A 13,105-nucleotide genomic window follows, 5' to 3' on the forward strand; every position below is an offset into this window, starting at 1 on the left:
GTGTATATATATATATATATATGTATGTATATATATATGTATGTATGTATGTATGTATGTGTGTATGTGTGTATATATGTGTATATGTATATATATATGTATGTATATGTATATGTATATATGTGTATATGTATGTATATGTGTATATATGTATATGTGTATATATATATGTATATGTGTATATATATATATATGTGTGTATATATATATATGTGTGTATATATATATATGTGTATATATATATATATGTGTATATATGTGTATATATGTGTATATATATGTGTGTATATATATGTGTGTATATATATGTGTGTATATATATATATGTGTGTATATATATATATGTGTGTATATATATATATGTGTGTGTATATATATATATATGTGTGTGTATATATATATATATGTGTGTATATGTATGTATGTGTATATATATGTGTATATATATATATATGAGAGAGAGAGACGGACGGTGATGTTAAATTGGAAAAAGTGTCGTTACAAAATATGGCAGTAAAAATCTTGAAAGAAAATCTCATGATGCAAATCACACTAATCTGGTTAATTCGGCAATACATTTAATCTCCAAATTCATTCAGATTAAGTCATTATAATTCTTCAAATGTTTTTTTTTCTGCCGAGCAAGGCGGCGTATCTGTACGACAGTCCTGTACCACCTCTGAATTTATACCACAGAAAATTGACGATTGCCACAAATTCTCTTAAATCACCCGTACGTCAATTTACGATTTGAATCTGTTCACACAAGGTGCTTCTCGCACAAGGCCCGAAGTTTCAAATTCAAGTGCTTGTAGAAGAGAAGCAGGACCTTAAAATAACTGCATTGTAACAAATATGTCCTTCCACTAATATCCACTGGTAGATTCATAAGATGTGATCTTTTTTCGTTGGAAGAGGTGTTGGCAAGTGACTGAGTGTTGCTTCCTGTGAGGGTGTCGGAGAGTCTGGTCCAGTATAATTGTGTGTATGAAGTGCCAAGAGAACGAAGAGACGGGCTTTGACTGTGTTTAGAGGAAACGGAATACTGTAGTATTTATAAGCTTTTAAAAAAAAAAAATTAAAAAAAGTGTTTTTAGAGAAACAATCATAACTGACACAATTGAGATGCTCACCCTACAGTTGACTTTTTGGCCTCCACTTCCACCAGACCTCAGAAGAGAAGTGACCATGTTGGTGCATTGCAATGTCGTGTTCAGACATTGTACGCTAATAACAAAGACTTGCTTAAAGAAGTGTATTTGTTACAGCAATTTAAGCTAAACAGGTTTTTCAGTGATGTTTTGTACATTGATATTCTTGTACAGAAATCTCAGATCTCGCTTTTTTTTTTTTTTTTTTTTTTTTTTTTAATTTATTTGTTCAGGATCCTTTTGGTTTCCTCGTTCCTCTAAACTGACATCAGCTTTGTACTGAATTGGACTCTGGTGTTGTGTTTTTCAATAACTAGCATGCCTTGTACCCAAGTAGAAATGCCTGTTGATGGTCATTTTGGATGTTTGTAAAAAATGCTTCACTTCTAAAGGGACTTTTTTTTTCCTGTCCGTCAGTAGTTGGAATGGAAATTAGAATATTTAAGGTCTGCTTTGTACATTTTTTTTTCCAGCAAAAATACCCTGTACAATAATACATTGTAAAGTAAAATATGTTTGTTGTACTGCTTTAGTCACGTATTTATTTGTTAGTTCTGAGCTTTAGACATTTTTAGACTTGTCTGGTCTTAACCCCATGTTGATGATTAAATGACACCACCTCATGTGGTTTGTCAAGATGCAAAGCAGCAGTGGCCACCAGAGGGCACTACAGCCCTTTGATACTGAACTATCATATATATTATCATCTTATTCAACACGAACAAGTCAGCGTTACCAAGTTAGCACTCTTTATAGATGCAAATAGTCACATTTTTGGGGGTTTTATTTTGTCTTTCATTGAGTCTAAACCTGTGTCAAGGGTGCCGTTGGTCAACCACCCATGTTTGCTGCCAACACATCTCATTTTCTTACCAAACCTGAAAGGTGGATATAGACCAATATTAAATTCGCCAAAGGAAAAACTTTCCTGATTTGTTTACTTAAAAGATGATCAAGACATAACCCTGTCAAACATTGAAAGACAACAGAGGAACGGTATTTAAGGGCAGAGCAGACGCACTGACTCAGGTGTGGCTCATACAGCTGATAACCCTCCAATCAGCACCAGCTGCGGACGACTACATGCACAGCAACAGGGACACGTTGTGTATGGAGGGTCATCACATAGCACGATGAAAAAAATATTATAGCATGTCGAAAGAATTCATGAAAAAGTGATAGTAATGTTTATTGAAAAAAAAATAGCCACAGTATGTTAAGGTAACAAAAGTATAGTATATCAAAAAAGTCCTACTATAGTATGTCGACAAAAAGTAATAAAAGCGTATAGTATGTCAAAAAAAATGACTTATAGTATTTTGAAAAAGTCAGTATAGTTTGTTGAAAAGGGTGATAAAATGACAATGTTAAATGTCGTATGTCGAAAGTGTCATGAAAAAGTCATACTATACTGTGTCCAAAAAAAGTCAATGTATGTCAAAGTCATAGTTTAGTGTTGAAAGAAATCATAACTACATCATATTAGTGTCAAAAAATTCATGAAATTCACAGTATAGTTTGTCAAAAATGTAATTAAAAAATCTAAGTATAGTATGTGAAAAAGTCATAGTAAAATTTGTCAAAATAAAGTCATATAGTATGTCTACAAAAGTCATAGTATAATTTGTCCATCTAAATCATAAAAAAAGTCATCGTATAGTATGACAAAAAAAAAGCATGTGGAAAAAATTCATGAAAAAGTGATTGTATAGTATGTCGAAAGAATTCATTGTATAGTATGTCGAAAAAGTCAGTATAGTTTGTGGAAAAGGGTCATAAAAAGACAACCTATATAGAATGTTAAATAATGTCATAGTATACGGTGTCGAAATAAATTAATAAAAAAGATATAGTATACTATATCAAAAAAAGTTATGGTATAGTACGTAAGTTTTCGTTAAAAAAGTAATAGAATAGTATGTCAAACAGTCATTAAAAAATCATAGTATACCTCATTGGAAAAGTCACAAAAAAAGGCATAGTGAAGTATCTCATATAAAAGTCATAGAACAGTGTGCCGTTCAAAAGTTTATGATTTAGTGTGTGATTTAAAATGCAAAGAATTCGAGTGAAATATAGAGTATTATAAATAAGTCATAATATAGTACTTCATTTAAAAAAAATTATAATATATAGTATAGTATGCCATAAAATGATGTAAAAAAAGTAAAAGCATATCACAAAACATCCCAAATTAAAATCTTTTAGAAAATCATGAAATATGTTTGTCATAAAAGATTTAAAATATATTGCATATTAAACCTATAGTATGCCACAAAATATTATAAAATGTATCATGATAAAGTCAGTCTTAAAATATCATTAAAATATCATTGTATAGTAAGTGGTAGAAATTATCATTAAAATCACAGTAGAGTAAGTCATAGAAAAGTCCTAGTGTAGTATGTCATGAAGATGTCTAAAGAAATCATTGGCTAATAGATGTGAAATTATTCTTTTTCTTTGTTCCATACTTTTCAATGTGTGTAAAAATGTACAATAAAAGTGTACAACAAGTAACAGAGTTAACGTCACAGTGCTGACATTACATCTAGTAATATGAGCTGTGAGAAGAGATTTGGGGAATAAATATACTTTAATGTAGTAGCCTACAGTAGGGCCAAAGTCTTTTTCTTCATTGCTTGTAAAGTTAGCGCTCGAGGGGGTTGGACTTGCTTGTTGAGAATAGGTTTATTTTGAAAATCTTGTCCGGATGTTTTGTGTTACCTGTCAAGTTGACGTCAGTGTGCTCGTCTTTAACGATGAGTATCGGCTCCCGACTCCCACCGGACACTAGTGGATCCTCCTCGGACGCAGGTATGTGAAATTCACCTGGTTAAAGCTGAAAACGACAGTTTTTTTTTTTACTTAACTGTTGCACTGATACTGTCGACTATTTTTAAGAGATGAAAGTTGATGGACGGTTATGAACGTGTAACACTCAAGTTTCTTGTGGTTTTGCAGCTATGACGTCCAGTAGCGTATCTGACATGATGTGATTTCGAAACGACTTTTTAATAATTATAAACTAAACAAAGAAACATCGTTTATAAATACGATTTAAGTCCCACTAAATGTTTGGCATGGTCTGCTGCAATGCTTTGTCTATTTGTTTAGTTGCCAAGTGTCATATTTCTTCAGAAACTAAAAAGGCTAATAAACAAATGTGGATTTAGTGGTATTACTGCAGGGGTTGAGCATGTAGTCTTTACCCTATAACTTTATAATTATCAGGGGAAGAGAAAGTAGGCCTATCGAGAAACAATGACCTCAACCCTTGAACGAAGACCGAGTTCCTTTCTGTTAACGTTGTTGTCAAACTAGTTTATCCACTTTAAATCCGCCCACGATTCATTCAAGGCCAGCGATGCCTATAGCTTGTACCCTCTACAGTCCTGCGTATTCTGTGTTGGTACATCATCAGTCTTTTTGTGTCATATCATTAAAAAAAATTGTTCTCCAGAGACTGCAATGTTTTGAAAGTCAATTTTAGCCTCGGTGTTCACCGTCGCTCTTTTATTTCATCAGTGTGGAGCAGCAGTCAGGATGATCCCAGTGGGGGAATTCAGAAACTTCGGGGCGGAGCAGAACTCAAAGTATCGGGTCCTGAAACCGTGGTGGGATGTTTTCTCAGAGTACCTGTGCGTTGCTATGCTGATGATTGGCGTCTTTGGGTGCACCTTGCAGGTGAGGCACCTACAAAGCAGACACTTTGTGATCATATGCTCATTAATCCTTACATGATTACACCGATTTAGAAACATACTTATTACTTACCTAATCTAAGATTCTGCACGATGAGGGTAAAAAGTTTGCATTATTTGTATCTACTGTGGAATATCACAGGATGTTTTTGTTCCCACACACCCTTCTCTCTGTTTAATTCCTACATTGTCTGACCTCCAAGTCATGCAAAAACACAGACAGTCAAATTGAACTAAAGTGTCTCTCCTGACCCACTTACTGCAGATTCAGACCACTAACTTGTTGCTTAATGCGTCTCTCACCACCTGATTATCATTTCTGTGTCACATTAGAAATAGCACAGAAGGAAAGCTATGAAATAACATGTAATGAAATAAAGATAAGTTCTGCTTCTTATTTCTTTGTTTCATTAACACCCTGTCTCCCTGTAGACAGTGAGAAAGGTGTCTGTGCTGCTGTATTAAAGAACAAAAGTAGAGAGACAGTTAATTGTCCTGCTTTATTCATTACTATGAACATATGTATTGTGATTTAAATCAATCCTACACCGTCCAGCTGCTCTGTATACTCACTACAGCACCAAATGTATATTAATCAACCGCAAAACACAGTCCCCAACAAATGCACTAAACTTTTTCGGACTCAAAATACAGGCAGGTGACATTTTTTCAAAGGATATTCCCTCTTTTTGAACAGTTTCAGGAACAAAATTGAAATTTTTTAATTTTCTTTCCGTGCTGGTTTTCAAGTTGTATCTTTAATTTGCCACCTGTTGGTATTTAGCAGTTTCAATATACATCAAAAAATTGAGTTTCTGTTTTCTTTTCTTTTTTTAAGACGGTGAATACACGGAGATCTTGTTGTTGTCCATTAGTTCACATGTACACAGGTGTTTTGGTAAACAATGGAGCTTTTGTAAAACTCTAACCAGCCCGAACAGTTTCAGAAACTGCGTTTTCAGTGGAGAAAGGGAAAACTGAGCTTGTAAAGTCAAGTGTGTGCCCTGTTTTCTCCATTGTGAGGCGTCATTCATGAGGCGACATGTCGCACAACAGCGGCAATAAATACATCCCGGAATAGCGGACGTGGCTAAATAACCTTGCTAACAGGTCTTGACATGTCTACACATAAATGTGCAGTTACTCTTCCACTAGGAACAGAGGCGTCAGCATGCTCAGTGCAGGTCACTGCTACATTATCTAACACTCCAAAGTTTTTTTGTTGGAGAACGAAGGAGGAAACCCCCGTTTACAAAAATACCTGTGTACGTGTGAACAAGGCCTCGGATATACTTTTATCATGGCTAGGGTTAGGGTTACATATAACACAGTTTATATGGAGCAAAAAAATTTTCCATTTATTTTTTCATTCATCTATCTTCCACAGCTCACCCAAGACAAGATTTCTTGCCTGCCCACCCCCTACACCAGCAAGATGCCTGAAGCAGTCGACTGCAACTACATCCGGACCTACAGGGACAACGAGACGTCACAGCACACATTGGTCCTACCTGAAAAGCCCGTCATCGTGGAGGTGTTTGGTCGCAGGAACAACCTGGAAATCCCCCAGTATGTGTTTGTCAACCACTATTGCTACGAGAAGTTTGTCCACTGGTTTGCAAAGTTCTTCCCGTACCTCGTTGTGATCCACACTATGATCTTCATGGTAGCAAGCAGCTTCTGGTTCAAGTTCCCCGGGACGTCTTCTAAACTTGACCTGTTCGTTACCATCCTTGGGAAGTGCTTCGATTCTCCCTGGACCACAAGGGCCCTGAGTGAGGTTTCTGAGGAAAGAGGAGAGGAGAAGCTGGTTAGTTGGAGGAGGAACACCATGTCAAAAGATTCCACGGATCGAAGAGCAGATGACGAGGAGACTACTGGACTGCTTCTTCGCTCCTCGTCTGTCAAGTCTAACCCAGAAAAGAAAAACCCGGAGCTTCAGTCGGCCCCCTCCGTCTTGGATAAGAAGGAGGGAGAGCAGGCCAAAGCTCTGTTTGAAAAGGTGAAGAAGTTCAGAACTCATGTAGAGGAAGCAGACATCTTGTATGTCATGTATGTGCTACAAACGTCACTGAAAGTTTTCAAGTTCCTTGTAATCATTATCTACACGGCGGTGCTGGTACCGAACATCGAGATAATAGTGCGCTGTTATGTTCCTCCTGAGCTGACTGGTTTTGATATCTATTGCTGTAACCACACCAAAGCCCATCTTTTCTCCAAGCTTGCCTACTGCTATATCTGCTTCGTGGGAGTGTACGGAGCTCTGTGCATCTACACCCTCTACTGGCAGTTTCATAGACCTCTGAAGGAGTACTCCTTTGAGCAGGTCCGACTGGAGACGGGCATCAACGACATACCGGATGTGAAGAACGACTTTGCGTTCCTCCTGCACCTTGTGGACCAATATGATGCTCTGTACTCTAAGAGATTTGCCGTCTTTCTTTCCGAGGTCAGCGAGAGCCATCTCCATCAGGTCAACCTCAACTTCGTGTGGACCGCCAAAAAGCTGCGTACCCGCCTCGCCAGGAACTCCAGCAACCGGTTGGAGCTCCACCTTTCCATGTTGCCGGGGCTCCCCGACACCGTCTTTGAGATTCCTGAAGTGGAATCGCTTAAACTGGAGCAAGTCAATAATGTCATCATCCCAGCTAGTGTAGCAAAGCTGGACTCTCTTCGGGAGTTATCGCTGGTCTTCTGCCCTGCAAAGCTCCAGCTTTCTGCCCTGAACCACCTCAAGGCACATTTAAAGGTCCTGTGTCTACATTTTGAAAGTTTAGAAGATGTGCCTATGTGGATGTACACCCTGCATAGCTTGGAGGAGTTACATCTGTGTGGTCCTTTAGTCAGTGAGGTGTCCAAAAGTGCCACCCTGGAATCTCTTCGTCAGCTTAGAGCTCTGAGAGTCCTCGATATCCGCTCCAACCTTACTAAGATCCCACCCAGCGTAGTGGATCTTGCATTGCAGCTGCAGCGGTTGTGCATCTATAACGAAGGCGTCAAGCTCCAAGCTTTTAGCAGCCTGAAGAAGTTAACCAACGTAGTCTCGCTGGAGCTGGTGGACTGCGAGCTGGAGCGCATCCCAAGTGCCGTCTTCAGCCTGAGCAATCTGCAGGAGTTGGACCTGAAGGAAAACAAACTCACCACTGTGGAGGAGATCCTGAGCTTGCAGCACTGCCACCGATTGGTGACACTAAAACTGTGGCACAACAAAATCACTTACATCCCTGATCACATCAGTAAGCTGCACACCCTGGAGTCACTGGACGTTAGCTGGAACAAGCTACGAAAGCTTCCCTCTCGGCTGTTTTATTGCACCAAACTCAGGCACCTCGATGTCTCCCACAACCAGCTCACCACTCTTCCTCCTGAGGTGGGCATCCTGCAGGGCCTCCAGTTCTTCTCCGCTGCTTTCAACTTCCTAGAGATGCTGCCAGAGGAGCTGTTCTCCTGTAAAAGGCTAAAGACGTTGGTTCTCGGAAACAACTGCCTGTCGGATCTCAGCTCCAGAGTGGCCAGCCTGGCCCAGCTGGTCCGGCTGGAGGTTAAAGGGAACCGTCTGGAGTCCCTACCTGTGGAGATAGGGAACTGTCCCCTGCTGAATCTCAGCGGACTGATAGTGGAGGACAACCTGCTGGATCTGCTGCCATCAGATGTACGAAGCAAGTTGACTAATCGCTGAGTTTGTGGAGCTAAGGGCTGTTGCTGACTGAAAGAGAAACCATAACCAATGATTGACCACGAAAGGACAACCAAACACTAGAAAACATATCTATAAAACCAGTCATCATGAAATGTGCATTCAAATATGTGTCAATGAGTGAAAAATCAACCATAACAATGCCTTTTTTTATACTGTTGACAAGACAAGGGCTCAACACTTTACACGAATAAAATAGTGTCTTCTCTGTTTACTGAATATTTTGTGGATTCTACAGAGCACAAGTCAGGGGATTTGTAACCGTGCCGTATCCCGTTGGACAGGTTTACACGGCATGAGCGGGTGTTTCCCACAGTGCGGTGGCTCATGTTGCTCCCCTTTCAGACACTGAACAAGTGGAGGGAGAAAAAGCCTTTCAGTAGCAGAATAAAAGGTATTCATCTCTCTGTTTACACATTCAGTCAAACAGAGAAGACTGAAATCATTCGTGGGATTATAAATCAGAAGTCAAGTCAGCAAGATATTAAGCGATACAATAATTAACAGAGAGAAATATAATAAAACTGCTGTCTTTTAAAATACCTTTTGGATGAGTGATTGAGTGTACGTTCTTCTCTGTTTCATTATATTAAGAATGATTTCCTGTTAAGCAGCTGGAACTTAAACAGTGAGATGTAAATATGACCTAAAAATACAATGTTTATCTGATTGCACATTCTGAACATCACACTCTGGCCCAAATACAATTACAGTGCCTTTTGAACACACTGACGCAAGACAATAAAATGACTTAAAGGCTGCTAAACTGGAGGTCATTGTAGCTGCTCGTGTGTAGTTTTAGGATGAAGGATACATTAGGTGCTTTCAGTTGGAGTTTACTCTGCTCAGTCTATCTTAAACAAACAAGTGCACACTCTGTTTCTTCCTGTATTCTTCATTTGTTTCCCGCCCTTGTTCCCTCTGTGTACTTCTATGCCTCAGCATACACTTTTCCGCATGAACTGCAGTGCTGTCATGTCCTGGCTTGCATGGCGATAAAATGGGATCCTGTCAGTAATTTTACAGACATACCTCAGTAATACTGGTGAATACACTGACCTTCCTACACTGCCACACAGCTCCAAAGGTCGTAAGAAAGAATTACGTTTATTTTGTCAATATTTTATCATTTAGTTGGATTTCAGCAGAGTACAGCACTGAAATGTGTCCCCCCCCACACACACACAAAAAGCTGCTAATGTCATAATGCTTTGTCAATCATTTGCTTATGTATTTTCCTCTCTGAAGGCGGCAGCCAAGTGTGTCACCAGCATTAACCCAAACAGATGAGATAGTATCATTGTGACTAAGGCTTGGCTGGAAACAACAACATGTTATGTCTCCAGGGGTGTTGCTTTAAGTTGTCAGAGGTGATATCTTCAGTCAGACTTGAGTCTGAAATGGTGCCAGAGTCATACTTGTGGACTGTGCCTTTACGTCTGCCTTTACTGATGCAGTATTTACATTTTAAAATCAGATTGGGAAGCTCCTTACTGCCTTGAGAAGCTCTGATTTAAGGTCTGAAATGTCCGGATGTTGTTTTTCTGCAGGCTGTGATTCCCTGCAGCTTGATTTACTGAGTTGAAGAGTGGACAGTTTACAGTGACTCACCATCTCTGATTTCACCACAAGTTTTCAGTATGACAGTAAAGTGGTGTCAAAGTTCACAACTCATCAAACGCTTCATATTGTTTTACCACTGAGTGATTATTTTGCTTGTTAAACTTAAACGCCCATGAAGGAGAACTCTATGCAGCTGGAAGGATTTGGATATTGTGTTGTATCTTTATACAACACAAACATACCACTGCAGACATTAAAAGGTTATTGGTCACTGATTATTGCTCCTGTCGGCATGGTGAAGAGAAAAGGAAAAGAAAAACAGTCAGGTGGGGAGCAAGAAGAGGTCATTTCAGACTAAAAAGACTGACTTGTTGAAGCCTCATATTATCCTCTGCTCAACGTCAAAATGCATTCTTACACAAAAAGAAGATCCTTGAGTTTTTCCCCGTTTTCTTACATTGTAGTTGTATTACAACAATAACTCTTTCACTGTATGTGCGTATTCTGAGTATTAAAGAAACAGTGTGTAGCATTTAAATCCTACACACTGCACCTTTAAGACAATATAAAAAAAAGGCTTAACCTATCCTTTAACGCCTTCACCTGTTAACCCTTTAATTACTTTTACTATAATGACAGAGCGTGGGAGACGCAACTAATTCATCATTTTCATTCTCTATTCATTTGCAGATTATATTCTTGATTAACCGTTAGGTCTAGAAACCACGAAACAGCCCATGGGGATGTCTTCAAATGTCTTGTGTTCGACTAACGGTCTACCAGCCAAAGAGAATCATTTTTATTAGACAGTAAGACGAAGAAAAGCTGCAAATCTTTGACATTTTCGCTTGAAAAATGATTTATTAATGCAGCTCTAAAAGGGAGGTTAAGGGGCTTCCTTTTGAATGAGGGGGGTCTAAGAATAAAAAAAGAAACTATCACCACTGACACCCACTCCATCAACCGGGTGTGTTCAACAGTTAACTCCTTTGTGTTATTTATACCGTACTCCCCCTCAGTGTTGTCGTCATCATGCATTCCCACACGTCTATGTGTATGAGTGGGGGAGTAGGCTGAGACTTTTTTCTTTTGTACTTATTCTTGCAAACTCGTCAACTGTTACTGTAACCCTCCCAACCTGCAGAACAAACAAACCACAACAGTGTTCATACAGGGACTATCTGCACATCCAGCAACACACTCACAATAGTGAAGTAAGGTAGCTCTACCTAGTGGCTGGAGGCAGGTCGGTCTGACACTATCACGTTTACAACTGTTTTATATGTGTATAAGATTTATAGTTGTGTGTCTTTATTACGGAAGGGAAATGACTCCTCAACAACTACTGCTGAAGTACATTAATTGGGCATTTAAACTTGAGCTGCTCCAGTAGAGTTGTTCAATGCCCAAAAGTCAAATACTGTGGCTGGCTGGACCGTGCAGCTCCCTGCTGGCGTCCATCATCACTATGTAAATCTGAAACAGGAAGGTGAAAAACATGAGTAATGCAGACTGCAGTGGTGGAAACAGGATTTGGACATATAAGTAGCAACACTGTAAAAAGAATACTCCATTACGAGTAGAAGTCTTGTAATCAAACTTTCCCAAAAAGTACAAAATGCTGAATGTACAAAAAGTATCAAACAACATACTCATAAGGCAGAAATATAGGACCATGGAGTGTTACATTATTATTATTAATGTATAAGGATATTTTCAATGAGCCCAATTGAACTTCATCTTTTCCAGGGTACTTAATAAAAGTATAACCAAACATTAGTCATATCTCATAATATCTGATTATGTAGTCTGTGTGTATGCTATTTCGCAGTGAACTAGTAACTTTAGTTGGTAAAAAAAAATGCATTGGAGTAAAGAGTACAATATTTCCTTCTGCAATTGAAGTAATAAATTGCACAATATGTAAATACTCAAGGAAAGTAGAAGTACTTCAAAATTGTACTTAAGGACAGTACTAGAGTAATGTTACTTCCCGCCGCAATTGTTTGTCAAATCTATTTGTGAGAAGTGCACATGGCGCACACGTAAACAGCATACGTGGTCTCCACACAGCGGTCCAGCAGCACAGCAGCTGAACTGCATCTCCCTCCTCGGCTGGTGGAGTTGGCTCGTGGCACACAAGCAAACAAAATGCCCATTGTACTATAGCAGCCCCACAAACATCAGCAAACTGTGCCACCGTTACCTACCAGCCTCAACACAACAGGGCCCTCATTCATCTCGTTTTAATCCAGCTATCTGCGTGACCTTTGAGGGTGTTCACTGCGCAGTGCATTCCAGTGGGCAGGTATTGTAAATGCCCTTGATGAATCACCTTGGGGAAGTGCTCAACACTTGAGGAAACATGGAGTTAACACAATCACAGACAGCACACTCTTGATCTACAGGTAGAGTAGATTATTAAAAATGTAAAGGAAAATGTGTTTAACGAAGGACAGTTTTTGTAAATTGATTTTAGAATTCAAGTGTTTGTTTGGATCTCATTGCTAAAAGTATTTCTGATAGAATCTTAAGGTTGGTAAAGACTTAAAGTCAGTCAGGTGTTCCCAACCTTTTGGCCTTCCGACACCTGAAAACAAAGCAACGTCTACTTGGGGGCTCCTCGTTGCAAACACGTCATTGAGTTGTGAGCAGCACCACCTGTGCTTATTTACATTTAAATGTTTATAATAGGACAGAAGAGGTTAAACTTTCCTGTATTTCCCAAGAAAAAGTGCCAAAGAAGTCAGAAAACACACATTTATGTCGCAGAATGTGGATTTGTCATCTTTCATATCTCGTCAATCATGACCGTGTTGCAGCCCCATCGTGAGGTTGGGAAACACTGCCCGCCGTAATGGTTTGAATGCTGCTTCAAAGCCTTCTCCACACCACCAGGAATAAAATAGATGTGGGAAAAAATTTCCAACTTCCCATTAGCTAAAACACCACACGGTATAGAATGAAAACCAACTTCAAGTTCAACACTT

The 13,105-nt window shown here is 39.1% G+C and overlaps 1 protein-coding gene across 3 annotated transcripts; it reads left to right on the top strand.

Annotated features, from left to right (window-relative positions):
- Positions 1 to 3,646: 3,646 nt before the first annotated feature.
- Positions 3,647 to 10,236, top strand: LOC116396889 (volume-regulated anion channel subunit LRRC8C). 3 transcript variants are annotated; one of them, XM_031871834.1, is made up of 3 exons: positions 3,647 to 3,968; positions 4,680 to 4,838; positions 6,243 to 10,236. In XM_031871834.1, the coding sequence occupies exons 2-3, from the start codon at positions 4,698 to 4,700 to the stop codon at positions 8,532 to 8,534; spliced, it is 2,433 nt and encodes an 810-aa protein (XP_031727694.1). In that variant the 5' UTR covers positions 3,647 to 3,968; positions 4,680 to 4,697; the 3' UTR covers positions 8,535 to 10,236. The 3 variants fall into 3 exon arrangements, with proteins under 3 accessions (XP_031727694.1, XP_031727696.1, XP_031727695.1); XM_031871836.1 differs by lacking the exon at positions 4,680 to 4,838 and having other exon boundaries at positions 3,938 to 3,968; positions 6,243 to 10,235; XM_031871835.1 differs by lacking the exon at positions 3,647 to 3,968 and having other exon boundaries at positions 3,985 to 4,838.
- Positions 10,237 to 13,105: the final 2,869 nt, after the last annotated feature.

The sequence above is a fragment of the Anarrhichthys ocellatus genome, unplaced genomic scaffold, assembly GCF_004355925.1.
Source record: "Anarrhichthys ocellatus isolate YVR2014 unplaced genomic scaffold, GSC_Weel_1.0 scaffold61, whole genome shotgun sequence".
In the NCBI taxonomy this organism is placed as follows: Eukaryota; Metazoa; Chordata; class Actinopteri; order Perciformes; family Anarhichadidae; genus Anarrhichthys; species Anarrhichthys ocellatus.

Bases quoted from the DNA above. Each gene is read 5' to 3' on its own strand.
- LOC116396889 (XM_031871834.1), top strand. From the start codon at position 4,698: ATGATCCCAGTGGGGGAATTCAGAAACTTCGGGGCGGAGCAGAACTCA. The intron at 4,839-6,242 runs GTGAGGCACCTA...TATCTTCCACAG, and splicing joins TCTTTGGGTGCACCTTGCAG to CTCACCCAAGACAAGATTTC.